The sequence below is a fragment of the Pteropus alecto genome, unplaced genomic scaffold (assembly GCF_000325575.1).
Source record: "Pteropus alecto unplaced genomic scaffold, ASM32557v1 scaffold251, whole genome shotgun sequence".
In the NCBI taxonomy this organism is placed as follows: domain Eukaryota; kingdom Metazoa; phylum Chordata; class Mammalia; order Chiroptera; family Pteropodidae; genus Pteropus; species Pteropus alecto.
The window spans coordinates 2,375,220-2,402,378 of NW_006431048.1; the positions used below are offsets into that span (position 1 = coordinate 2,375,220).

The 27,159-nt window shown below is 39.0% G+C and overlaps 2 protein-coding genes across 3 annotated transcripts in view; one reads left to right on the top strand and one right to left on the bottom strand.

Moving 5' to 3' along the window:
* On the bottom strand, positions 1 to 25,583 carry PARP9 (poly(ADP-ribose) polymerase family member 9). 2 transcript variants are annotated; one of them, XM_006905565.3, is made up of 11 exons: positions 25,450 to 25,583; positions 22,840 to 22,943; positions 21,937 to 21,970; positions 19,315 to 20,162; positions 16,400 to 16,627; positions 15,135 to 15,350; positions 11,620 to 11,680; positions 8,783 to 9,163; positions 5,686 to 5,822; positions 4,849 to 5,023; positions 1 to 3,057 (listed from the first exon to the last, which is right to left on the bottom strand). In XM_006905565.3, exons 2-11 carry the CDS (start codon positions 22,852 to 22,854, stop codon positions 2,684 to 2,686), a joined length of 2,469 nt encoding a protein of 822 aa, XP_006905627.1. In that variant the 5' UTR covers positions 22,855 to 22,943; positions 25,450 to 25,583; the 3' UTR covers positions 1 to 2,683. The 2 variants fall into 2 exon arrangements, with proteins under 2 accessions (XP_006905627.1, XP_006905626.1); XM_006905564.3 differs by having other exon boundaries at positions 21,829 to 21,970.
* DTX3L (deltex E3 ubiquitin ligase 3L) overlaps positions 25,575 to 27,159 on the top strand; it is an 8,305-nt gene continuing 6,720 nt past the window's right edge. The window contains exons 1-2 of the mRNA XM_006905563.3: positions 25,575 to 25,841; positions 26,679 to 26,890. Coding sequence (XP_006905625.2) covers positions 25,652 to 25,841; positions 26,679 to 26,890 — 402 coding nt within the window. The 5' untranslated portion in view covers positions 25,575 to 25,651. The remainder of the gene's footprint in view (positions 25,842 to 26,678; positions 26,891 to 27,159) is intronic.

Genomic DNA, 27,159 nt, shown 5'->3' on the forward strand with positions numbered 1-27,159 from the left:
TTTACATGGTTTATTTTTCAATATTTTATTTCAATCTTATTTTATTCCAAAAATTAGACATTCTTATTACTGCTGTTTTTATAAAGACAATAATTGTTTACATGTATCTATATTTACCATTTCTTTGCTCATCATGCCTTCTTGCAGCTTCAATTTTTCCCCTCCTTCTCGAAGTACATCCTTTAAATTTGTTTATTGAATGAGAATTTATCTTTGATAAATTTAATTTTTAATGGTCTGAGAGTACCTTTATTTGAAAATTAAGGCAAAATAAAAGTCTAGCTAGGTATAGACTTCTAGGTTAAGTTAATTTCTCTCGACTCTTTTGAAAATAGTATACTAATGTCTTCAGGTTTCCATTGTTCCTGATAAAAAGTGTATTACTTTTCTATTACAATCACAACTTGAGTGGCTTAAAAGAGCATGGCTTTATTGTCTCACAGTTCTATAGGTCAGAAGTCAGTCATGGGCCTCATTGGGCTAAAATCAAAGTGTTGGCAAACTTCACTCCTTTCTGGAAGCTTTTGAGTCCACTTCCTTGCTCACTCAGATGTTGGCAGAATTCAATTCCATGCAGTTCGAGGACCAACATATTGTTTTTCTTGCTGGCTGTTCACTGGGGGCTATCCTTAGCTGCTAGAAGCTTCTCTCTGGTTTTTACACGTAGTCCCCTGCATCTCAGGACTAGCACAGGGCCTCAAATCCTTCTCATGTCACTGTCCCTTTGATACAGCTAGGAAAGTTTCTCTACTTTTAAACACTCATGTGATTAGATTGGGCCCATCTGAATAATCCTGGCTAATCTTCTGATTTGAAGGATAACCTTAATCACGTTTGCAAAATTCCTTTTGCCATATAAGGTAACATGATCATAGATTCAGAAGATTGAAGTGTGGACATCTTTGCAGTGGGTAGGGGGAGGACATTATTCTGCCTACCACAAGATGTATGCTGTCAGTCTAATTGCATTCCTTTGTGGATGATTTGGCGGTTCTCTCTGGCTGCTTTTAAGATCAACTCTTTGGTGGTCTACAGTTTCGCTGTATTTCTTGTTAGTTCTTATCCTCATGAACATAGCCTCTCCTCCATTCTTTTTTGAAATCCCTTGTAAACATATACTCGATCTTTCAAATCTGTCCTGTCACCCTCAGCTCTGTATTATAAGGCCTCATCTATAGGCATGTGAACACGTCAGCCTCATGTTCAAGCCCCATCCCCGCAAACAGTCACCCCTCAGCCATACTTGATGCCGACTGTGGCACAGTCACCCTTGGGAGGAAAGACCCAAAAAAAGAGGTCCAATCGGGCCCTAAAATAGACTTAGAGTTATTTAGGCTGAAATGTTGGAGTTCTAGGTACCTAAAAGATGGTTTCAGAGTGAGGTATACAGGCTCCAAATGGATACATTCTCTTGACCCTGTGGACTCTTCATTTTGTGGAGATGGGCACAGCTGGAGGAAGGTTAGAGTAAGGCCCTCTTGCCCATATCCAAGGGCAGCACCATGTGAGACAATAAGCATGCTTCTTTCAAGAGGAGGAATGTTAGTTACAATAAGATGACGAGGAGAAAGTGTTCTATGCAAGAGACTGATGATGTGAGGGTAAGAAAGGTTTGGAAATATAGAGAAATATAGATTTCAGAATAGGCAAGAGAGGCATGGTGAGATGAGCTGGCCTCTACATTGCAGAACTCTGAAGCCAAATTTGGGCACAGCCATAGTAGATTCAGCCTTTATAAGAGCTATTTTTTCTGCAAAAAATACTCCTCTGACTCTGCTCCTGATTTGCTGTATCCTTTATTCAACTAACCCTTAAAAATTCTTTAGGTCTCAGCTTGTTTCACTTTCTTTAAAAGGCCTTCTTCCCAATCCCTGATTAATTTATCCTTCTTTTCCTTACATTTTCCAAAGAAACTGCAATTCTTTTTTTTTAATACTCTATCACACTTGTTAAGTAAGCTATCCATAGCTGCCTTTCTGATTATTCAGGCTGAAAGCTTTATGAAGACATTTGTCTTGACCAGCATCATATCCCCAGCACCCAGAAAGTAACTGAAACACATCTGATGATCAAGAAATATTTGATAAATTAATAATTTGGCTTCATGGTGCTTAAGCAGCATTGCTTGATATGGCTGAATCCAAACAGGATTAACAGTAGAATATCGGACTCTTGATGTCCTTCCATTACAAATAATTTCATTTTATACATAATTTTTCAAAGCCAGTTACACAGGTGAAGGTGATTTATTTTGATATCTAAAGCACTGTATAAGATTCTCTGGAATATCTAAAATCATACTGCTGCCCTAGTATGTTACACTATCATCATTTTAGAAAACAGAAGTCTTAGATTCTTAGATTATATACTAGAAAAATTTCTTCATGACATATAAAACATTTTTGCTATTATTTATAGTAAAGGAGATAAAAGGACAACTTGAAGGAGAGGGATAATCCTGAAAGTGTTTTAGTTGATATTTACTCACACCAACCCCAAGAGATAAAGACAAAGATAAAGATGCTAAAATGCTAGTGGTATGTGGCTGGTGCTTCAATAACCCTATTAGTCCATATGGACAACGAGTTTGACATAGTCGAACTACCCTTTAAGTCACTGATGGTTATTATTTGATTAGTTCCTCCAAAGCAAGGCCATGTCAGTTGTTTAAATGATGTGAAGGTTAATCAACACAGGAACCACTTGAAAATTCCCCCCCCAGAGGCTGTAGAGGCAGCATCCTTGGTTTTGATGAGTAATCCTGTGGCCATACACGGGTGCAAGTCCACAAATATTGGGGCATGGCCTGCACACTACTAAAAATAACAAAGGTTTCAGGGCTGGGGACATTGTCAACCACACTGTCATGGCTATTTATGTCCCCAGGAATCAATGGTGGAGGAACAATATTTAATTCATGACCCTGACAGAAGGAGCCTGTGAGTACTTCAGCCTCAAAGACGTAGATCAGGTTATTTGTGGCAGATGTCTTCTTGACCTGACATGCTAGGTTTTTGAGGTTCTTGGTGAAATATATGCCAGCTCCATATCTAGGGTCTGATAAAAGAAAAAAATTTAAAGGTTATTATGATCTGGCAAATCATATTGCCTATTTGGGTACTAATATATACTCTCTCTCTAGTCCTCCAAATAATCACCACCTTCTGGTCCTAAGTCTCTGTCTGTAGCAAAGACACTCAAAGTTGCTCCCTTGAGACAAATTATCACTGATATCATCAATATAATAGTTTACACTTAAATATATCTAGCTTCCTTCCTTCCTTCTTTCCTTCCTTCCTTCCTTTCCTTCCTTCCTTCTTTCCTTCCTTCATTCCTTCCTCCTTCCCTTCCTCATCTCTCTCTTTCTTTCTTTACATTTACTTGGGACTTAATCAAATATGGTTTCAGGCTCCAGAGCAGCACTGAACAAGAGAAATGCAATGTGAGCCACATATGGAATTTTAAATTCTCTAGTAGCCACATCAAAAAAGGTACCAAAAAAAAAAAAGGTGAAATTAATTTAATAATAATGTTATTTAACCTATTATATCCAAATGTTATCATTTCAACATGTAATCAATATACAAAATTATTAAGGAGATATTTTACATTTTTTTTGACAGTGGTCTTTAAAACACAGTGTATATGTTACATTTACAGAACATCTTAATTCAGATGAAACACATTTCAAGTGCTCAATAGCCACATGCATCTGGTGGCTACTATATTGGACCATACAGCTCTAGAGCTTCAAAAATGACTAAGACATTGTCCCTATTCTCAAAAGTTCACAAAAGGAACTCCCCACATGTAAACATAAAATATAGTACAATTTTGTGTGACAAGGAAATATTTTGAGATAAAAATCAAAGCTTTCTTTCCTACAAGTTTCTTCTTGCTCTTTGTTCCTCTACCTAATGAGCTCTTGCTACTTATTATCTCAGGGGCAAAAAAGAATAAAGCTTAGAACAAATTCAATTGAATATACACATATATGGCATATATTTATCATATATAGAACATATAATTATTTTTAACAGAAGCAGAGAATATGTGACTTGAAAGTATGGCCTTTCAGAGTTAGATTTTCTGAGAGAGGAAAAAAGTTTTTTGAACCAAAATGATAAAAGCCTGAAGGATTCAGAGCATGGATTTTATACTATATATAACAGAGGAGAGAAAAACACAAGATATTCTAAGAGCAGTTTTTTCACTTCAGGATAAATGAAAGTTCTTCCTTCTACCTGATGGGAAGAGAAGAATCAGAGAGAACACTACTAGAACTCTGGGGGACTCTGAGAAAGGGCTCACTTCACTGTTCCACTCCCTCAAGAGAGCTGTGAGAGTCAAGATGGTGAAGAACAATAGAAATCTCAGAAAAACTAAGGGCACTTCCAGAGTAGAAGGGACCGTTGCCTAACTCTGCTGGGTGCGGCCCCATTATCCAGCCTGGCATCTGAGTGGAAAGTAGTAATGGCTGGGGACAATGTCTAGAACAGGTGAGGACTACCACACACAAGACCTCACATTTCAGCTCGGAGGTTGTGCACATTCAAAAATTTTCTGTGCTGTGGAAGGGGCACATCCATGAACTGGAAAGGAATTCCTGTGGCAGAAGAAACAGAGTGCCCTGTGTAGATACTACCTAAGAGCAAAGGGGGCTAGGAATTTAGGTACAGGAGGGTGCTAATGGCTAAAGCCCAGGGTGGTTTATCTAGCAGGGGACACTGAGAGGCAGAAGACAGACAGGGGCCATGAAGTAGACCAACTTCCCTCCACTGTCTGTTCCATCATCAAGGGTACTCTCAGAGAGAAGAGGAGCCCCAATTATGAGGGGCTGACACCTACCGCAGGGCACTGAGTACATTCTTTGAAAGCCAACTCTGCATACTACGTCACAGAACTGCTGCGGGACTTGCTGAAACAATCTGTGGCTCATAGGTTCCCTTTGAGTTCTCCCTTCCATCATTTTCTTCTTTTTTTGGAAAGCAGCCATGAGAACCTCATTGTCTATCTTCTCCACCTATAACCCAAGAAAATGAAAAACTGAAAAAGAGATTGGAGCACTGCTACTTGAATTAATTGTCTGATACACTGCTTCAAAAATGAAAGCATTTATGTGCATATTATTTTGCATGCAATTTGTTTTTCATGTAAAGTTGCATAAGAGTCTCTCCTGGCCCCAACCCTCTCTTACTTTGACTTTTATCTTTTCAAAATTCCCTGTCCCTTCCTTGAAAATTCACTTAATAATAATTCACTAGCAATCACTATGTGTAGGCACTGGCAAATGAAATGGACCACAATGTAGATACCATCTTTGCCCTCTTAAAGCTTATAGTTTAGTGAGAGATAAAAATAGGTAAACGATTATAATGCAATGTGATAAATGCTATTCCACTTCTTTTCTTCTTCTCTTTTTTCTTTTTTTGCTTCAAGATAGTCAGATAGCTTTTTCCTGGGTCTTGATCTATGCTTCTGCACATCCTGACATCATTTCTAACTCCTGATTCCAACTATACTCCTCATCCCTGCCCATGCCTGCCCTCCTTTCAGTTTTATTCCTGGGATTCCCACTTAGTGAGCTGCTAGCTAAGAATCATCAGCAAGTTAGTTTTTCTTTTGGCTACAGAAACAAATGGATTAATAGCAAGATAATAAAATCTTTCCCTTAATTACATATACCTTTATAACGTGCAAACCACAGTGTTCAAACTGTTTCATTCGATCATGAATTTCTTGAGTAAAAGGTGTTAGACATTTCTGAAACTTATTTTTTTTCATTTCATCTTGTGTTTTTGGTTGCTGACCAGTCCATTGTCCTAAAAATGAGTAACAGAAAATTTTTTCTCAATGTTCTGTGAGAGGGAAAAGCTTTGTAAAGAAATTTAATAAAATAAATTACAGAAATTTGGAGGAACGGATTAGCCAGTTTAAACTGGACACCTCATATGTTTAGGACATGTAAGGAGAGCTATGATACTGTGAGAAGTAACAGGATAAAATAGAGGGTTACTAAATTTGTCCTCAGATGGTTTGGATTATGAGGCTGAGGGGATGAAAGAAAAAAGGGCATTAATACATACTCCCCCCATCAATACTGTAATGATAATATATAACTGTGTTGCTCATAGGAAATGTTTGTATTTCCAGTCAGGATGCCCATCAAAAAAAAAAAAAAAAAAAGACAGGCATAAGAAAATGTTAAGGAATAATGGAAGACAATATGATGTTTATAGCCCACTTCAGAGTTTTTAAAGAGATTTCTTATATCTACCTCATTTGATCATTATACCACCACCAATAAAACAATTAACGCAATTTTACAAATAAAGAAATTAAAACTCAGAGACTTAAGTGACTCATCCAATGTCACACAGCTTATAAGTAGAGATCCAAGATTATAAACCTGGCTTTCACCAGTGCTTTCTATAAGGGGCAAGGCAGAATATTTGGTATATATATATATATCACTCAAATGCAACTACCCAACTAAAAATAGCAAAATTAGGAGATTAATAGTTTATCGTGTCATGTCTTTCTTCCCTTCCTTCCTTTTTTGTTCCTTTCACCCTTCATCAACTTCCTTCCTTCCTTCCTTTTTTAAATTCAAGAGACAACCTATTATTGTCCAGAGCTCTTTATTAGACTAAATATACAGGCAGACAAACAGAAACTCTCCAAAAGGCTTACTTTCTTTCAGTTTATTTTCAGTTTGACTTTAGACCAAGTATACTAAAATGACCTTATCCCCAGCACATTATCTCATTGAGTGAGCTCAGTTTAACTACAAAAAGCAGATGATAAATCTGGAGAAACTCGTTAGAGGGCCAAATTGTAAATCTGGAAAGCAGGAGGGACAAAATTCCATAGCAAAGGAACTCCAAAGCCAGGAAATTTCAAGGGAAGAGACTATAAATTAAATCTGGAAAGTATCAGCTCACATTTATGTAGTATAGTATTAAATTCAGTTGACTTAAGTTCAGCAAACATTTATTGAGCTCCTATAACATGCCAAGCGCTGGCTGAGCGCTGACGCAGAGATCCTCAAACTTCTGCTATCAGAAGAGCTCACAGGAAGGATTTAAAGAGCAACATAAAAGAGAGGAGATATCTAACTTCTATTATTTAAATTTTATTGTTCTGATGGATAGTTGATGTTCCTTGTAGTAACAGCTCACTTCAAAATTATTCATTTTGCTAACCAAGATTTTAATCTGATTAAGAGAGAGCGAGTCTGAATCTCTAAAACACTGCTGCGGAATAATATGTTTAGTCACCAGCTACTAAAAATGCCACCTTGCAGCAGAACAAGGGACTTACATGACTAAATTGCCAGTAGCTGGGAGGATGAGTCAACCTTACAAATGTGGTTCATTTAAAGTAAGGCCACAAGCTTTATAGGAGATCAATGTTGCTTTGTCCATTGTTCTCTTGAGAAGTATCAGCGTCAGTTTACATAACCACAGTCATTACATTTCACTAAAAATCATAATCTTGGGTCTCATTGTTGTATTATTTTTGTCCATTTTTTTGACACTGAGTTTTCTGTGAAATGTGGATACAAAATTTACTGCAAACTCCCACTCACTTTGACCATTTCTGCCTAAATTATTTGTACAAACACATGGTGAAAATAAGATGTCCTTTGAAATTTTGCATTTGAAAATCTTTACTAAATCCATTCTCCATATTATAACCAGTGATCTTTCTAAAATACAAGTCTGACCTTGTCTTTGCTTAAAATCCTTTAAGGCTCTGCATTCGTTTCAAGAAAAACTCTAACTTCTTTCACGTGACTTATAAAGTCTTGCATAATCTAGGCCTTGCTATGATCTGATTTCTTGAAAGTCTCTTTCTTTGCCTTACTAACTTCTACTTATTCTTCAGTTCTCCATGTATGACACTTCCTCTGAGAAGCTCTTCTTTGTCCTTCCAAGTCTAGGTTAGGTGCCTCTCTCAGGTCCTCCCAGAGCACTTTCACCCTCCTCCTCTTTCACAACCCACCCTGCTTACTTCTCAGCATCCTCAATTAGATTTTGAATGAAAATAATGTCCATCTTATTACTGTATCTCCAGCATCTAGGACATTGCCTGGTACATATCAGAGATGCAATATATATTAGTTGAATACATGAATGAAATAGACTCTCTCTCCTAAGGTGGTGTTTTCAATGGTATAATTTCCTAGTTAGCTCTAGGGCTATGTTAAAAAGATCTCAAACTCCCAGTTACCCTGATGAATTTTGCCTCATTGAATGGGTGATAAGTGTACTTAACAGTATCAATGAATAATTTATTTTGGTGAGAAGGCTCAAAGAAGTAAATCTAGGGTTCCCCAGGCTTCCAGCAACAAATAAATGCAATAAAACTCAATTAAAGAAATTAATCAAGTAGAATGTGTCTACATTTGAATGCTCTATCTACAGAATTAAAGATGTACTTTTTTTCCCCACAGCCTGGGAATAGGTTACCCTAGAACTTTCTATGTAATTGCCACTTAGGCAATCCATGTCACCATAAGTAAATCCAATTGTGTGTGCGTGTGTGTGTGTTCATTTACTAATAATTAACCCTGCTGGTAGAAGGAGAGCCCAAAAATGGTTATAAAAGTTTATGGCCTAACACAAAACCAACACGGTTTCTCTTTCTCTCTCTTACGCTCTATCTCTTATGCACACACACACACACACACACACACACACACACACACACACTCACAATCACACTCACAAGGACAGCTGGGAGAGTGGACTTTCCAACCTAATAGAAAGATACTCACCTAACAAGTTCCAAAGGGCTTGCTCCTTTTTTCTTGCCATTTTCTCTTGAACTTCACATAGCATATGCTCAATGTGTATAACCACCTCAACAATGTCAGCCTGGGCTCCTTTAATCTCTAAAATTGCCTTTTCCTGGTCAATAATCTCTTTGATAGAGACCCTTGAAGTGTTCTGAAGCTGAGACAAAATGTCATGTTCCTTTTTCTCAAGGTAGAGGATATGATTATTCTCAATGACATGCTTGTCCTGGGGGGTCAGTAACCTTTTGATCCACTCTTCGGCCCCATTCATCTTTTCCAAGTTGGATGTCATCAGATTGATGGCAGGAGATTTAGCCTTGAGCCCATTTTCTCGTTTTTCCTCTCTGGTCTCCCAGGGGGCTGAAAAGACCATCATAAGCAACCACAGAAGGCAAGTGGGTTTTAAATCAGAGCAGAACAAAACACCAGGATATCATCACTGTTGTCAGCAGTAGCAGCTTTGATTAAGCTCTCTGAGAGTTGTGCTGGGTATGAAGAAAAATCTAAAGAAAATCTAAATGTATAGTTTACAGTTTCCTAGAGAACATAGTTTATCTTCTAAGGAATTGGTTTTATCATGTCTTGTCCCTGTTATGTTGCATTTATCAATTCACAGATGAGTTCACCCTACACATTAATCAACTTGACCAGCAATAAAAAGTAGTGAACTTTAGCTACTTGGATAAATCTAATTAATATATTTTGAGGGGAAAATATAAGTCGAGCACTTATTATGTTCCAGGCATTGTTCTAAGTGCTTTACACATATTTTATTCAATCTTCACAGCTCAATGAGATAGATACTATTTGCAGCCTCATCTTACAAATGAGGAAACTAATTCTGAGAGTTATTAAGTGGCAGCCAGGAAGTTGGTAGGTGTGGGCAGTCTGACTGCAGCGCTCACACAAGTCTGCCTCCCAGTGAGTGATCTCAGGACCACAGTGGTAATTCACATCTTTTACTCTAATATAGTAGTTCAGTTGTACCAGGAGCTATGAAAAAGTACCAACACAGACCCAGAGGCAAGACGGGGAGGATGACCTCCCTCAGAGTAAAAACAAAAACCAAAGTTTTATACAATACTAAAAACTGATGGGGACAGATGAATGGGGGATTGGTTTCTTAAATTGGAGACATAACTTTTTTTTTTTAAGTCTCGTTCTGCCTGGAACCTTACGTTACTTTTTAGAAGAAAATAACAATAATTCCTGATTATACTTCATTTATCCATCATTATCAGGAAAGAAGAATTGTTCTTTTAGGTAACTAAATTGTTCAGATCACTAAAGGATACTTTTCTAACACCAAAAACATTTAATTTTAAATATTTATTAATTAAATATTTCTAATGGAAACACACTCCCCTGCTTTCCTAAAAGGTTTTACTTTTCCTTGATAACTTGATATCACCACCATCAGTCATTATTAATGTCAACTATTGTCCTATGCTATATTTCCTTTACAGATGTCCTCAAGATGTACTGAAGTAAATGATAACACCTGGCCCCACTATTCAGATTAATGACATAGACACATTTGTCTGTTCCTTTTCCATATTATCCTCACCCTAAACTCCTCCTACCTAGCTTCTCTAGATTCATTCCCAAACATCCACTGCACTTGTTTCTTTCGGTGGGTTTTCTTCACCTTGGGTGCCCCACCCCATCAACTCTTGCCACTGAAAATCTTGCCATCCTCAAAGCCCAGCTTGGAACTGTATCATCCATGAAGCCATTTCTGATCCCTTACAGTCAGAAAGAATCTCTCCTTCCTCTGTGCCACTTGGGGACTTTGTCCATCCTCTCATTCATTATTTATCCCCTGACCATTGGTTAATGCTTTGCAACTGACGGAAAATTTTTACATCTATAATCTCTAATTATTCTCACAATGGTCTGTCATCATCATCATTTTATAGATAAATATAAAAAGGCTCATAAGAGATGCAGTCACAGACCAGAGCTCTTAAAGTTCCCCGTTCTTCATTTCCAGCATTCCTGGGTTACTGAGCATCCATAAGTGAACCTGTCTATTTAAGGGTATAAATAAATCATTTTGATCCTAATGGGACATATCCTAGCAGTTTCTATTTCTGATTGAATGTCTAGTGTTCTTAACATCTATAGAATACTATACATTAAAAGACGATTTCAGAAGTACACATTCTAGTTGTCATGAGGCAATTCCATCTCAGTCCACTTAAATTCCACTAAAGGAATAGAGTTATTAGACAAAGTTAATCCTTTTCCAGCCCCCAACAACCAGAATTGGTTTAGTTCAGTAACAAAATTGGTTAGTGGGCATTGAAAAACATACGTGCTTGGCCCAGACCGAGTTTCTGAATGAGAATCTGCAGAGTTGGGGCCTATACATACTTTTGTTTGTTTTTCTAAAGTTTCCATCATGATCCCAATGATTACTCAGGCTTGGTAGCATTGAGTTAATCCACTTATTATCTGGTATTACTGAGATGTATTTTCTATAAGTATTAAAAGAGTTACCCCATTTCTGCTACTTCAGAGCAGAAAAAGTGCTGGCTTAGTAAGCTTGAGAAGGACAGAACTTTTTCTTAGAAAAAAGCTGTAGATAGCGTTTGTGAACTATCCACACTGAGGGTTACCTACTGCAATGTAGTCTCTCTCTGTTCGTATCCTAAAACATGGTCAGGTATAGAATAGGTTAGTATCCAAGCAAGAGCACAACGAAATATATTTGGCTTATTTATTCTTCTCCCCTCCGTTAGTTAAGATGATCAAGAGTATAATAAGCCTATGGTGGGAGACATTGGTTCTAGGTCTGTAAATTTCTTACTTACCCCTGTTACTGCTGAGACTCTGCAGTTTGGACTTAGCCCTCTCCATTTCAGTGCTGAAAGCCTACCAGAAGCAAAACAGAGCAGAGAGTTGTAAGCGAGGCATTTGGTCACTGTCATCAAAATCCCTCTCTCCACCTGTACACACCACACTTTACCTCACCCATTCTGTCAGACTCCATTTCTACTGCCACAAATCTAAAAGCAGACTTTAGGAAAGACTTGAGCAACAGCAACTGCAGCACCACAATCACTTAGAACATGTAGGGGGGAAAAGTATAGGAAAAATGGAAAGAAACTCAAAATCTGGCATAAAAAAGAATTGTATATTCAAAGCAAAGTATTATCACTCATTTGTTCAACAGATATTAATGCCCTGCTTACTGCATGTTAGACACTGAACTAAAGGTGTGGTTATGTCACTGAAGTAGAAAAATATACAGGACAATGCTCTTGTAATTAATAAAACATAAACTCATTTTTTAAAAGTTATACACACAATGCTTTCTCTGTAGATTGAATAAATATCAATTCCTATAAAGTGTTTATATTGTACCTGGCACGTAGTAAACATTTAATATGTTAGCTATTGTTGTAATTATTATTATATGACAGTCTGTGGACAAACATTTGTATATTTTGCCATGCAGACCCTTTAACATGGTGTCTATTTGAAAAAACTCATCTCTCCTAGGGTTTGGAACCACCATACCCAATATCTTCTTTTTTTAAAGTTGACTCAGTTGGCAGTTATTACTTCATTGAAAAGATGGTAGATGATGAGGTAAAAACTAAATTTTGCTTTGCATCTGAACTTTAACAATAAAATTTCTTAATCTGTAGGACATTTTCTTCATGAATTATATTTGCAGCTGCTATTTCCAGAGCAAAAGGCTCTTGATCTTACCATAGTGTGTACATGGAGAGGTCACAGCAGGGAACTTCCCTGCGCTCCCCATCTAAGAACTTGGAAATAAAACAAATGAGATAATATTATCTGCTGATAAATAGACTCAGAATAGCTGCCATATGCAAAATGGATAAAAATCAACCCTCTCCCAAAGTCACTTTAAATGTCAGGATGTATTACAGGGTTAGAAATGAATCAGGCAAGCCTTTTGAATTGAATGTGAAAGAAAACTGTAATTTAATCAGTATCAATAACTTAGAAGAATATGTGGATAACAAGCAGATGGTCTGCAAAGAGTTTGGAAAAGTAGATTTGGCAGTTCTTCTAGCTCCATCCACAAATGACCAACACCTAATGGGAGGGATGCTAGTAGTGTGTTCCTAGAGAGGTGTTCCTTATTCTGAGACATAATATCTGTCATAAGGTATATATGCAATAAATATTTGTTAAATAACCAAAAGAATGACTATCCACCACCATTTACAGATACTCAGCTCCAACCAGAACCCTTATCACCATGAAATACTGGTGGACACCAGTATTTGACTAGCTGTGTGTATATTATTCTCTGGGCTAATATGTTTTCCCATTTGTAAAATGAAGATGACGACAATGGCTTCATCACAGGATTGGGGGGAGAATGATATGAGACAGCTTGTTAGCACAGCACCTGACTGACGTAACACATGACAGCTATTTTTATTCTTAGTCCCTAAGGGAGACCTCAGACTGTGGCTGATATTTCCTACTTTTGTTGAACTGCCATGTATGAACTTTGAATGAACTATCTTTTCTGGATGTGGTTAATTCCTTTCGTAGGGATATGGTGTTTCAGGAACAATTCAAAGATGTAGTCATGACACCTATCTAGGCTCAATGATACTCCTCTGCTTGGGGGAACTGGTGAACTTCATTAGAAGGACAGGATGATTCATTTTGTCAGGAAGGTGGGCTACTTCATTGGGTAATTTGGCACCAGCTTGCAGGTCAGCTGTGGATGAGACACAGCAGCATACTGGAGCTGGCTGACGGCGGTTCACGAGAGCCCATGTGAACATCTCTTCCCAACTCCACCTTCAGTGGTGTCACATTGATAGTGTGAAGTCAGCAATGAAAATCAGCAAATACTATAAACCTCCTTGTGTCTAGTCAGACAGCAAAAGGAATAAGAACCCTTACATTTGTTCCAGGAAAGAGCAAGCTAGAACCAATATGTTTATTTTCCTGTAGGGACAGATAAAATGGCAAACACTCACATGGAGACAAGTTGGGTGGTGGGAAAGTGAGCAGTCAGAGAACTAATGTTCAAAGCACTCTCACTGCCAGGCACTCGACGAGGTTGTTTATACCCCAAATCCAGACACATGCCTGAGAAGTCACACTAGTACTTCAATGTTGCTGTTAGCAGAATCAAAACTTGTATCTTTAAAACCTATTTAAAGGTGCTTTTTCTTATCTCATTTCTTTTTTATTCTTCCATAACTTCATTAAAGTCCTTTTTAAAAATACCAGCCAAGTGAGAATAAAACAAAGAGATGGTGCTTTAAAGGCAGAACAGCACAGCAATATGTACTAATTATGCTGAATATATCAGGGACCTATTCACATATGAACAGCTCAACTTGATCTGACCACTCTAAAACAAAAAGCTGAGACGAAGTGAAAACTAAAGAAGCTGGACACAAGATCTCTGCACTCAGACACATAAACACACTCCCCTGCATACATGTCCCTTTATTTGTGTTAGCCCACAGCTGATTTTCCTCTGAGGTCGTCTATAGATGAGTTAAGAAGGAAGAGATTGAATTTGAGGGCAGTGCTAGGGACATGGCAAAAGTAGCCAGATATACCTTTGCTGTTGAAAAATTTATAATCTAATTGGGAAAAAAGATAATAAACAATTCATTTAATTTTGTATTCATTTCAGCATTCAGTGAATTAAAGCTCATTACAACCAACATGACAAGCTAATCTTCATGGAAGTCTTACTGTATGCCAGGTCCCATTCTAAGTGTTTTACATGTATTAACTCATTGAATTCCCATCACAGCCCCATAAGATGGTAGTTATTATCCTCATTTTAAAGTTGAGAAAACTGAGGCACAGTGAAGCAAGTTAATTTTTCCAAAGAAGTAGATCGATTGAAGAGGAGAGGACAAAGAATTTGTTTTAAATACATTGGATTTAAGATGACAGTAAGATAGCTAAGTAGAAATGAGAGAGGGTTGGTGATATTGGTCTGAAGTTGGCTCTGACGATAGGACTCTACAGAATTCATGGCAGAGGTTTAAGAATAGTTGTGTCCTTAGAGGAAGAAAGAAGAGGGAGAAGCAGAGGACCCACATTGAAACTAGGAGGTTGCTTACCTTTAAGGACCAGAGAGAAGAAATGCCAACAAAGGAAAAGAGAAAAGCTAAGTAGTGGGGTAAACATGGCTTCTATAATGGCATTCTTCGCTAAGTCAGAGGTGGACAATTTGTAAAAGTTAAATTTCACCAAATTAGAACATCACCCTCCATATCTTATATTAGAGATACTAAACAGATGTTGTTGAATAAATGAATGAATGAATGAATGAATGTAGGACATTTCTAAGATATTCACTTACCTTATATGTCTCAATTTCTACAGGAAAGATCACAAACTTTACAGTCAATTGTTTTCTATGTTTGCAGGCAAACATTAGAACTTCATCAAACATAATCTTTGCTGCTCGTTCCTTACACACACCAATGTTTCCAGTCCCAAGGGCAGGAAAGGAAATGGAAGTTAAATGTAGCTCAAGGCATTTTTCCAAGCACTTCCTCACTGCATCTTTCAATCTCTGTAGGAAAAACACAAATTTAAGATGAGCCTTCAAGTCAAAAATAAAATTTTACTTACCCCTTGATCCTGCCCATATTTTATAATGCCAACCTCCACTCTCCCTCCGGGCCACATCCATGCTTCCTCAGAAGGCAGGAAAGGTCCCACTCATTACAGCTATAAGGTTAGATGATGAAAAACAAAAGGGCTTGGAAACTGAAGTAATTGAATAGATCTTTTTGTGCTATTCAAGACATTTGGGTACCACGATTTCTCTTAGTTTATATAGTCTTGCTCATCTTCCCAGGTCAGAGAGCCAACCATCAGTTTATCCCCAATCATCTGCCACTTCCAGGCCAACAAAAAGAGTTTTTGGTAGTTTAATAAAGGAGGTTGAGGTTAAAGTAAGTAAGCAGCATTTATTCAATGTCATTAAGCTCTGTCATGTAATTTCTTGGGAAGTGCTAGTGTATTTGGCAGATTTATACTTTCCATCAATATTTCAACATCCAAACTGAATACTAATACAGGACAGTTGTCTGTGGAAGGACCTTGGAAAAATAGAGGTAGAGATGATTGCAGGATTAATTTGGGATTAGAGGGTCCTGTAGCCAAGAGAGGACCAGAAATAGTGACAAAATGAAGACAGACAAAGGCAGGGGGAAGACACCACAGGTAATAGATTTGACTGGAATAGTTCTGGGAAAATGGTGAAGGGAAATCTCAGATTCTCCTGGAATTTAACAGCTGGAGGGAAATATGAAGAAACTGAATCTCAGGCCCACTTAGGAAAAGAATAACGTGTGGTGCAGACTAAGGGAGCCCTGATGTTCCTGTGTCTATTCTTGGTATGTCCACTTAAATGTGTTAGGTCATATTTTAAATCAAACTTCTTAAGATAACTGTGACAACAATAGTTACTTGGTATTTCAAGTATGTGCAAGAGTGGTAAAAAAATGGGGACTATATCACTTTACGATGTTTCATGAATGTAATGACATGATAAAAATTCAACAAACACTACAGAGACTATGGGACTACATAAAGATAAATTTATTTTGACCTTACCATATCTGTTCTAGAAGATTTTGAATCCCACAATACATGGAATACATATTGACAGGACAATTTAAATCCTTTTGTGACCAGTACCAACTGGGAATCCTGAGACGTCCGAGGCATGTTTTTTTTAAATTCCTGTTCTATTTCATCCCCTGCTTGTTGTAGAATTGATTGTGACACAGGACCAGCTCCAAAAGAATGACTTGGAGTTACAGAATTAACAATTACATCTGTCTGAAAAGGGAAAAAATGAACAGGACCCATTGTTAAATTATTTGTTGTTAAATTATTAATTAAATCTTTATTTCCCTGAAAGGCTTTGAAAAATATTTGTGAAGATTCTAAATCCACAAAAATAGCAGTTAGTAATGGATAGAAATTCATATTTCCAAAGAGCGATCATTTGATCAGTCTGCTTATCCTATTCAGTAATTAGGTAAAATGTGTGGATGATACAATTTTTATTGCAAACATCTGTCAGCCCCTTGCTGGTTTATACCACCACCACCACCACCCCATTCCCAGATTCTGAACATTCCCTGTGATTTATTTTAACCCATAACCCATTTAGGAAAAAAAAGTGCAACTTGCTGCCAGCATTAATATTACATAAACACACTCTTGAGGCTGAAGCAAATCTAACTGGTTTTCAATGTGGAAATAAAATATAAAAACTGTTCTTGGAGTTATTTCTAAACAGAACTTGTCTCTAATCCTAATGTAACAGAAATGTATACATAAATCGGATTCATCAAATAAATCTTCGGCTGACAGCTACTCCAGATCGATGTTAACTTCATGCGTAGGAATGCTACATTTTCTAGGATTTGACATTTTCGGCAATCGAGAATTACTATATTTTGTGAATGGAAATATCACTGCTAAAAACAGATTGCTATAAATAGAATGATGTCATTTGTTTCCAAAGACTATCCATATACTAGAGCAATGCGAAAATAATAATAAAAGTGAGATATTTCATAGCAAACTTTGGGGGTAAGGTTAGGACTATAGTCTGCAAGTTATCTTGGGGTAAACGCAGCAGCAGCAAGGGCTGCTGGCAAGTATTCTTGGGGCAAATGGGAAGTGGGTTAAGATTTATCAATAAATAGTTTCATTACCTGCCCCACTGTCATCACTTTTTGCTATTTTTGTGTGAATTTTGTTTGTGTTTTTTTTTTAAAACAGAGTAGAAATAAAATTTCTCAGGAAACTTCAACCTCCTAATTTTTTTAAGGTAAGTGGTACATAGGTAAAGAAAGTACAAATGAGACAAAAATGTCTTCAGTGAAAAGTCAGCCTCCCTCTAGGTGGGGTCCTGAGATCCCTCACTCATTCACCTATGCTATAGGCAACCATTTTTACCAGTTTTTCATCTGTCCTTTCAGAAATAGATTATAGGTACACATGGGATATATTTTAATTACTATCACCTCCTAGTTAGCTCTCTGAGCTGTGCTAAAGGGGTTGCATCCTTCTTTCCCCACCATGGCCAAATCCCCCTAAATCATCTGATGGCTTTGGTTCCCTTTGGGGGTAACTTAGGTACTTCTCAGAGATATTAATGAATGCTTCACTTTGAAAGTGCATTCGGAATTTGCAATTGGGAGCACTGGCATCCTTTAAAAAATTTCAGGTTCCTAATGTTCTTAGTAGTAAATAAATACAATAAAAAATTTTAGTTAAAAAGATAAGATATTCAACTAGGATGTTTCCACTTTAATTTTAAATTGGCATATTAGTGACTTATCATATAAATATTTTTTGTGAGGGGTCTCTTCAGTCTTCTTTCTAATTGTCTTGCAGGCAATAATTGGTATTTTTTCATTTACAATTAAGTCTATTTGATTGTGGCCACAGGAGAGTCTTAAGTATGACATCACTGATCTGGAAAAGGAAAAGAATATAGCCTTATATTCTTTCTCTTCCTCTGCAGTCCCTGTTCCCCATTGCTCCCTTCAGTTATTCATCAATAATTTGCTGAACATCTAGAAGAAGCATGCCCAGCCAGGCTGTGGGGCTACAGAGATGAACAAGCCATGATCCCCATCCTCAAGGTGCTCTCTGCCTTGCAGGGGAGCCGCACTAACACAGAAATACCTAGGTTTGCTGTTACCTTGATTTCCTTTCTTCTCTGTCAGGACCCTCTCTTTTGTGCCCAAGGAATCCTAGCACAGAGCCTTATACTCAGAATACAATTTACAGCTCTACCTAGGACTCCTGACTGGTCCAGCCCATTATTTTCGGCCCATTAATTCCTCTCTGTCTCTTTGATCAAGTCATTCTAACAACCAGGCCTCTCCTCCTGCCAATTCATATTTACCATAACTTGAGATGGGATTCAAAACACACATCTTCCAAAGTAATCTTTCTTGGTCCACTCCACTCTACTCTTGTTACAAATTTACATACTCTTAAATATTATGAATTCATGTTGTATTAAGACTTTTTTGTTTACTATTGATAGGTTGCTTCAGAAATGTTCAGATGGTCTGTCTCCCAATGAGATTTTTCAAACAGAAAATTTTTTACATAAAAAGAATATAATAGATTTAAAGTTCCTTGGAAACAAAGATTGTTCTATTTCCTCCTGGTGCCTAAGAATAACAATAAAAGTTATAAAAGCCCTATTCTAAGCATTTTATGTATATTGTTTCTAATTCTAAGATACAAGTGCTATTATTACCTTCATTTTTTGGATAAGGAAATCCAAAAGATAAAGTAACTCGATTCCATCACTCTTTAGTAAATGGCAAAGTTAGTATTCAAATCCAGATGATCCATTTCTAAAGTCCATACTCTTAACCGTAACGAGATTAAATAGCAATTTGAAATAGTATATACTCAAAACATACTTGATAGGTAATGAACAGTTCAGGGATCCCCTCTGGTGGTGCAAGAGAATAGAAACAAAGACTTACTTCCTGCAGTTCAATTCGGCCCTGGACAATATGGGCAGTCAGGTTGTTCGTAACCATTGTATTGAAAGGAGCAGTGGCTTCTTGATTCTCCCAGGACCTCAGCTCGTTCATTCCCAGGATGCTTTCTGAAGCAGATTTAAAGGCAGCAACAGTAGGGTCTTCATTGCTTACCAGGTGAATTTCTTTCAAATTACCTGTCCATTGTACCTCTTGCAAATAAAATCTGATAGTTTCCACAATGATCTGTGTACACAAATTCAGAGGGAAGTTGAAAATCCCAGAGCTCAAGGCTGGAATTGCTATTGTCTCAAGGCACTCATTGTGAAAGATGGCGTAATCCAGAATATTTTTAATGGCAGTGCGCAGCTTATGGAAGCATCTCTCTCTATCCGCCTCGGCCCACCGAGGCCCAACAGCATGCATAATGAGTTTGCAGGGAAGCTTCCCTGCTCTTGTGATGGCTATATTACCAGTTGGTACTTTACCATGTGTGGAAACGATTCTTGTGCTCTCCTCTTGAATTTCTTGGCCGCCAGCTTTCACCAGGGCCAGGGCCAAGCCTCCCCCATGCTTAAGATCTTCATTGGCTGCATTCACCACAGCATCAACAGCATGTCTGGTGAGGTTGTCCTTCCAGACAGATAACGTTAGCCCAGGAGTAAGCATTTTTCTGAAGACTTGCAGAGACTCACTGTTACGTTCCTGGACTGGAGAGACCAGGGTAGACATACAGCCAAATTTATCCTGGAGGACTTCACACAGCTGATGCTCATTCTTTTTTAAAATTTTGAGGTCATCGTGATTAATGGGTATTTGCCAACTATAGTTTTCTCCAAGAATGTCAGTCTCTGGAAAAGGAGAGAAGATTAAAAAAAAGAAGAAGAAGAAGAAGAAATGAGCAAGGGTTCCTTTGAAAAGGATGTAATTCCACTTCACGTCAGAAGACTGAATTCCCTATGTGCAAAAGATAGATAAACTTCTAGTCTCCTTCCTGATTTTCTTTCTCACCTAGACATGTAATTAAACAAAGGATATCCAAGATTTTTCAATGGTAAGTCACCCATAAAGAGCTTAGTCTTGAGGCTAGCATACAGTAACTACTCCATGAGTGGTAGCTACTATGATACAATGATGGTAATGAGAAAACTGTGTATGGGGGCTCATGAGTTCCAAAATCTATGTAAAAATGGTGAGTGTGGGAAGAGTCATGCTTAAGACACAACAAGTATTAGAAATGACTTAATTATGAGTCAAAAATACAAGGAGGCTTTATTTATAAATTGTTTGCTTTTGTCAGTGTCTTAGTCTGGGTTTTCTCAGAAGCAGACTCTGATATAAGGATCTGAGTATAAGTTTATTTTGAAGGTGATCCTAGAAAACACCAAGAGCATGAGATGGGGAGGGCAGAGTAGAAAAGTAAGACAGGGAAGGGAAGGAAATGAATAGAGGACATGTTATGAAGCAAAGGAAGCTTAACTCCACTGGGAGACAGTGTGTCTCAGAGTTATACCACCAGAAGGGTAAAGGAGCTGGGATATTCATCCAGCTTCTATCAGACATTGGTCAAGGATGCTCCTGTGAGGGCATGGTCCAGCAAATGGGTAGAGTGTCATACTCTAGTCTCGTAGCACATTTTTAGTGGAATTAAAACCGATTGACTAAAAACTACTTACTCTATGTGGCAGAAAAGAAGATATGCAGCTCAGATCCCCCTTCCATGTGGTTATAAAGGAAGGAGTATGGTTAACTAACAACCTCCAGTTGTTAGCCATCTCAGCTTTCCAGCCAAGGTCATGCTATCAATGACTAAGCAAGGCCATTTTTGTCCATTGGGGGCCTCCCCTCATGGGCAATCTCAGGCTGGCAGAGTTTTGCCAGATTTTCCTAACAGTCTGATGGCTCCACCTGCCAAATTTGGTTTCTTCTCTTTTCCTTTCACAATAATCCTTTCGTATTCGTAACTCCATCTCAGTTTACGCTTCCTTGAGAACCCAACTTGAGACACTGTATTTCATGGAGTCTAAGGCATCATTATTATATGCCACTGAAAAAGGAAAACCGATGCGAATTAAACGATGGCACATTACTGATTGATAGGGAAGAGCTTTATTTCAGAAATGTGAAAAAAAAAATGTGCCTCTTAAAATAGGTAAAATGTGGTGATGAATTATATTTTACTTCAACTCCCATTTCTAATTTGAGCCACCTAGAAAGATCTCTGGTGGCTTCAATTACCTAAAAGAAGTGGCACATGGTCTGTGTGTTGGTTGAAAATCTCAAGGGCCACCCCTAGGATTAGGCAAGCTCCGTTTGGCTCTTACAGCCCTTGTTGGTTAGCGGGTCACCACTTGTGACCAATATCAGTCCTAGGGCTTTGGTCAGAAGAGTCCCACATCTTGTGGGCAAAGGAAAGGATCAATTAGAGCCCCAGTGTGGCTGATGCCACACTACCTCTGAAGCAGTCCCCCTTCTGAGGCATGTATTGGGTCACCACAAGGTCCTGCAATCACCCACCTGAGCACTTGTGGGAGAGACAGTCTCCTTCTGTATTCCCCTTTCTCCACTGAGGACAGAAATGAGCTAAGATTTTCTGTAACAAGGCAGGGAGTGAGGCAATCCTACCTGATTTCTCATTGTAAGCTGCCGTTCCAGCACCCTGTGAAAAATGAGAGTAGTTTAAAAAAAAAATTGAAACCAAACGACTACAGATTACTGATAAGAAATACAGCCTAATAAACACAAAGCAACAGAAACTCTGCTAAAAGCACTGGGTTTGAGGGGGAAGAGGAACACATTTGTTTGTTTAATCTGTATACCTGAAACTCTTAAAATACTAAATATTCTAGCAAACATGGACCCTACCTCATTTTCCTAGAGGTCAAAGAGTTTCTAATTCGGGATGAACTGAAGGGCTAGAGATTAACATTTGAAAAGGCCCAACGATCACAGACCAAAATGACCAAAAACTTTCAGACAGGCGTCCAGTTTCCAAAGGCTAGGGGTTTTTCTACATAGAACAGAAAACATGGGGACATGAGCCTCATCAGCTATATAACTCCTCATCTACCACTTTCAGTTGCTTATTTCATGACACAAGCCTGAATGTAAGGACCCACTTTCAGTTGCTTATTTCATGACACAAGCCTGAATGTGGAATTTTACAATTAAACAAAACAAATGAAATGTCATTTTTCTGTTCCCTTATTTTTATTCTTCCTCCATCATCCTCCTTCCCACCCCATCCTGCAAAAAAATCAGAATTGTTGAATGAGTAGAACAAATCAAAATGATACTGAGATCATATTTAAAAAAATCATCCATTCTCATGGTGACTCTGTTGATTAGATTAACATTTTCTTGATTCCCATCTCACATGGCACAAGAAAAAAACTTTTATTGGGCTATTAAAACCAAATAAGAATGTCAAGTAAAACTGAAGACCCAGATTTCTTGCTGTTATAGGAAGACCTATTCATGTGCTGAACAAAGTTCATGATTTATATATTTATATAAAAGTACTTTTACCTTGGGAAAGTCCATTCTCCAGGTCCTTGGGGGTCTTTAAATGTTTATACTCTGTTTTGTGTTTCCGAGCATAGACTGTTGTTCCCAAATACAGTGTCCCACTTCTAGGAATGAATAGAAAGGATGCAGTAAGCATTGACCAGCATCTTAGGGGATTTGCTAAGAATATGCCATAGGAAGATAAATATGATTTCTGATCTTGAGTAGTTTTTAGTTTTACTGATGAAGATGCACTATTGTTTTGCTTCTGTAGTTATTGTTTACCTTCTGTCCTTTACAGAGAGGTTCCAACTGAAACTGTAACGGCTGCTCAGAGAAGGGAAAAGGCCATGCGGGCTACAGCAGGTAAAGCTTTATGGAGAAGGTAAGACCTGAGCCAGATCTTGAAGGATGGAGCAGATTTTTACACAGTTAGAAGAGAATGACACCAAGTGGTAAGACTGAGCTCAGCATTCAAAGAACAATGAGGAAAAACCAGCCTTATGAGTGAGCATGAAGATCTCCGAAGAGTGTTTGAAGAAAGGGAACTGTACTTATGCCTGTCAAGGGTGTGTGTTACTGAGTTTGTGATAAATTCCTTGATTGAATTAGAAAGGGGACTATTTGGTTAAAAATCAGAATCTTTGGAAAAACATATTTTAACGATTTTCAATCTACTGGGTAGGAATTAAAGACTTAATTTTTAGGACACCAATGATGAAAATACTTGACACAGTTACCTACATCTGTTGCCCACTTAGTTGCCATTAGGCCTCTGAAATGATTTCTAATGCCTTTACAATTCAGAAATTTTGTACAACTATCTAGAGCATCAGAGCACTATTATTCCTACGTTTCAGGAAAAGCACCAAGTCCAGTACAATCCTGAAGGACGAGAACAAGATGCGTTTTTGCCTCCAGAGGGCACTGGTGTTTTCACAAAAGAAGAAAGTCTGTTTGCTTTGTCTGGGGGCATCCAGTGGGCTTTTGCTTTAGATGGTGTCACACTTGTTTTCTTCTTTAGACCAAGCTTTAAAGGCCTAAGGATAAACATGGCGGGTAGGGAGTTAATTAACGCCAAAGAAATTAGAAACAAGGAGCATATTGCCCAAAACATTCAATCTCTTCCATTTTAAAAACAACACCAATTAACAACAAAAGCCTTCCCAACTTTCTATCTCTAGTTCCTACTGTGTTCTTTTCTCTGCATAGGCAGCATGAAGAAGTTGATTCCTCCCCATCCATCTGCCTCTTCAGTCCACTGTAGTGGGCTCCAAAATACATTTATGGTGATTTAAATGTATTTAATTTTACATTTTATTGTTTGAATAGATATTATGTTTACTGGTTCAAATTTAGAAAGTATACAAGGCTCCCTCCTACCCTAACTGCAGAGTCATAAAGTTGACGCAGTTGTAATTCCGATAGTACTGCCAAATTACTCTCCATAAAGACTGACCCATTTCTAGTCTTACCAGCCATGTGCAAAAACCTATCTCAGACCTCCCTGCCACCATTCAGCCCTGCTTGGAAATGTATCTTCCACATGGTTGTCAACACCATCTTTTAAAACGCACATCTAACATGTCACTCTCCTGTTTCCCTCGCTCACAATGCTTCCCTTTCTCCCGACTGATCTTCAAGACCCTTCGCCATCTAGACCTGTGCTGTCAAGTGTGGGCCATTAGCCACAGGCAGCTCTCGAGCTCCTGAAATGTGTCTAGTCCCATCTGAGTGAGGTGTGATGGAAATATGAGATAGATAGCAAAGGCTCAGTATGACGAAAAGCATGTAAAATATCTCATACTGTTTTTAACATTGATTATACGCTGAATGATTATTTTGGAATACACAAATGATTTAAAAATTTAGGATATATGGAATTAGATAACATTATTCAAACTAATTTCACCTGTTTATACTTTGTAAAATAAGCTATGTGGCTCTCATTATATTTCTACTGGACAGCACTGATCTAGACCCTTCCTCCATCATCTCCCTCACCCATTTCATCTCCTCCAAGGCCCCATTACTCCCTCTCTGCTTCAGATCACAATGGCCCCTGTGCTTCAGATGCTCCTTCCCCCTCACCACACCCCCTCACACTCATACACAAAATTCTCTACGATTCTGCTTCACACTTCCTCTTGGGGGCCTTCAAGAGATTTGCTTCTTTATTAACAAGTCCGCCTCCCTTTACGAGCCTGTAAGGTCTGCGGCCTTCACATTAGGCTTTGTTTTCTAGAACACAGGGCAGCATATAGTCCAGCACTGTTAGCCAAATCAAGGAATGAGGGCAGGAAAGCCCCAAGAGCCAGTCAAAAAGATAGTGGCTGCAAAGAGGTAATAATGGGCGATACAGAATAACGCAGGTGAACAGTTAAAAAAAAAATAATAATGTAGGTAATTAATATGAATTCAGAATGTAAATTACATTTTAGCTGCATATCATAGTAACAATAATAATGTTAAAAGTAGTCACGAACTCAGGATAAACTTTCTTTGACTTCGGCACCTGCCCCGTTTCATTCTCACCCCACCCCCAACCCTCTGCCCGCAGCCCCTCAGGAGAGGACATGCGAGAGCCTCGGGGACCCCTGGTCCGGGGAACGCGGGACTGGACCTACTCACCTGGAGTACCGCAGCTGGAAAGGCGGCCATGAGAGGACGAGGAACGGCTCTGCCGGGAACGGCTCTGCCGGGAACAGGGAGGGATCTTGGGGAAAGCGAAACTGAAACTTTGCGGCCCAAGGCGACAGGGCGGGATCCACCCCTGCCCCAGTCCGGCCCCAGCAGCGCCCGGAGCCTCTGTGCCAGCCGGACGCGGAGAGCCATGGCCTCGCACCTCTGCCCGCCGTCCCCGCTGCTCGTGCGGGTGTCCGAGCCCGGCATCTCGCTATCCCTACACAGGAAGCTGAATGCCTACTTCCAGAGCCGGGACTCGGATGGTGGGGAGTGCAACGTCCGACCTTGGGGCCCCAGCGGCCAGGGTACCTTCCAGGTGCAATTCTTGGAAAAGGAAGGTGAGCCGTGGGCCTGGGTTGCGGGTGAAAAGGCCGTCCCTGCGGCCCAGTCCCGCGGGATTCGGGGCAGACCCAGGGTGAGCTGATCTGAGAGGGCGGGAGAAAGTATGGCAACTCTCTGGTGGGGGACAAGAACCAGGGGCTCGTGCTACCAAGAGACGCAGCCCACAGCAGCGGAGGATAGAGCCCCTCCGTGCCCAGTTGGTGATTTGGTCTGACTGCGCCTTAAAGTTGACGCTTTCCGATATCGTCATCCTGACATATTTCTCAGCTCTCGGAACACCTCTCCCTCCCCCCATACGCCTGTCACCCCTTGCCATTAGGTGTTCCACTTGTATATTTTAAATAATTATTCCATTGATTTATTTTGGGGGATGCACACTGTAAAAAAGAATAAAGAAGAAAACTACCTAGAGGTAAACAATGTGAACATTTTCATATATTTCTTCCAGCCTTTTTCTATGAATGTGAGTAAACACATGCGTATATTTACAAATTATGAGTCTGCATATTTATCCCCTGCTTTTTTTTCACTCCATTTTATATAATGAGTATTATTCCACATTATTGAAATGAGAAACTGAGAGTTTCAGAGACATGACTTTTAATGAGAGGACAATGTTCCATTATCATTGAATTTTCATTTCCATAGTAAAAAGCTACCCATTCGAGAGTTCTGAATAGCACCCTCACATCCCCTATCACCATCCCACCACCCCAGGATGCAGGGAGCGGCCCTGACTGAGAGAGTGCTGGGGCAGGGTACAAATGCATGAATAAGAGGGTTATTTGAAATCACGCCCATGTCTATGTGTGTGTTTAATGTCTCCACTAAAGCCAAGGAGAGAGTGTTGAAAAAAGAAAATCACCAAATGTTGGTTGACAACAAACTCGTGACTATTTTCCTGGAGCCCACTAAAAATCCAGTAGAGGAGAATACCAGACCCGGAATATCTTCGTTGACACTGTCACAAGAAGGGATGAGGTCTGGTGAGAAGGATCCAAATGAAAAACATGTTCCTAGTGCTGTGGATTCCTGTGTCGAAAAGGTGAGTATTGAAAGAAAGAGCTGGGTATGTGTCTGCAACTTCCTCTCCAGTCACCATACCTTTCATTACTGGTCCAACAACCATTGGCTGAGGACTTGCTATGATCCAGGCACAGTTTTAGGCACTAGGACACGCAGAGGTAAATACGACGTGTCTCTGCTGAGAGTGGGGAGGTACATAGGACAATAAGCAAGTAAACAAAAATAAAACAATTTTAGAGAATGATATGTGCCTTAGAGAGTGACAGGGCCAGGGTGAGGACAGGGAAA

Bases quoted from the DNA above. Each gene is read 5' to 3' on its own strand.
- PARP9 (XM_006905564.3), bottom strand. The intron at 16,628-19,314 runs GTAAGTCTTTGT...TTCCCTTTTCAG, and splicing joins GCCGAATTGAACTGCAGGAA to ACAGATGTAATTGTTAATTC. The intron at 5,823-8,782 runs GTGAGTATCTTT...ACTCATTTTTAG, and splicing joins AGCCCTTTGGAACTTGTTAG to GACAATGGACTGGTCAGCAA.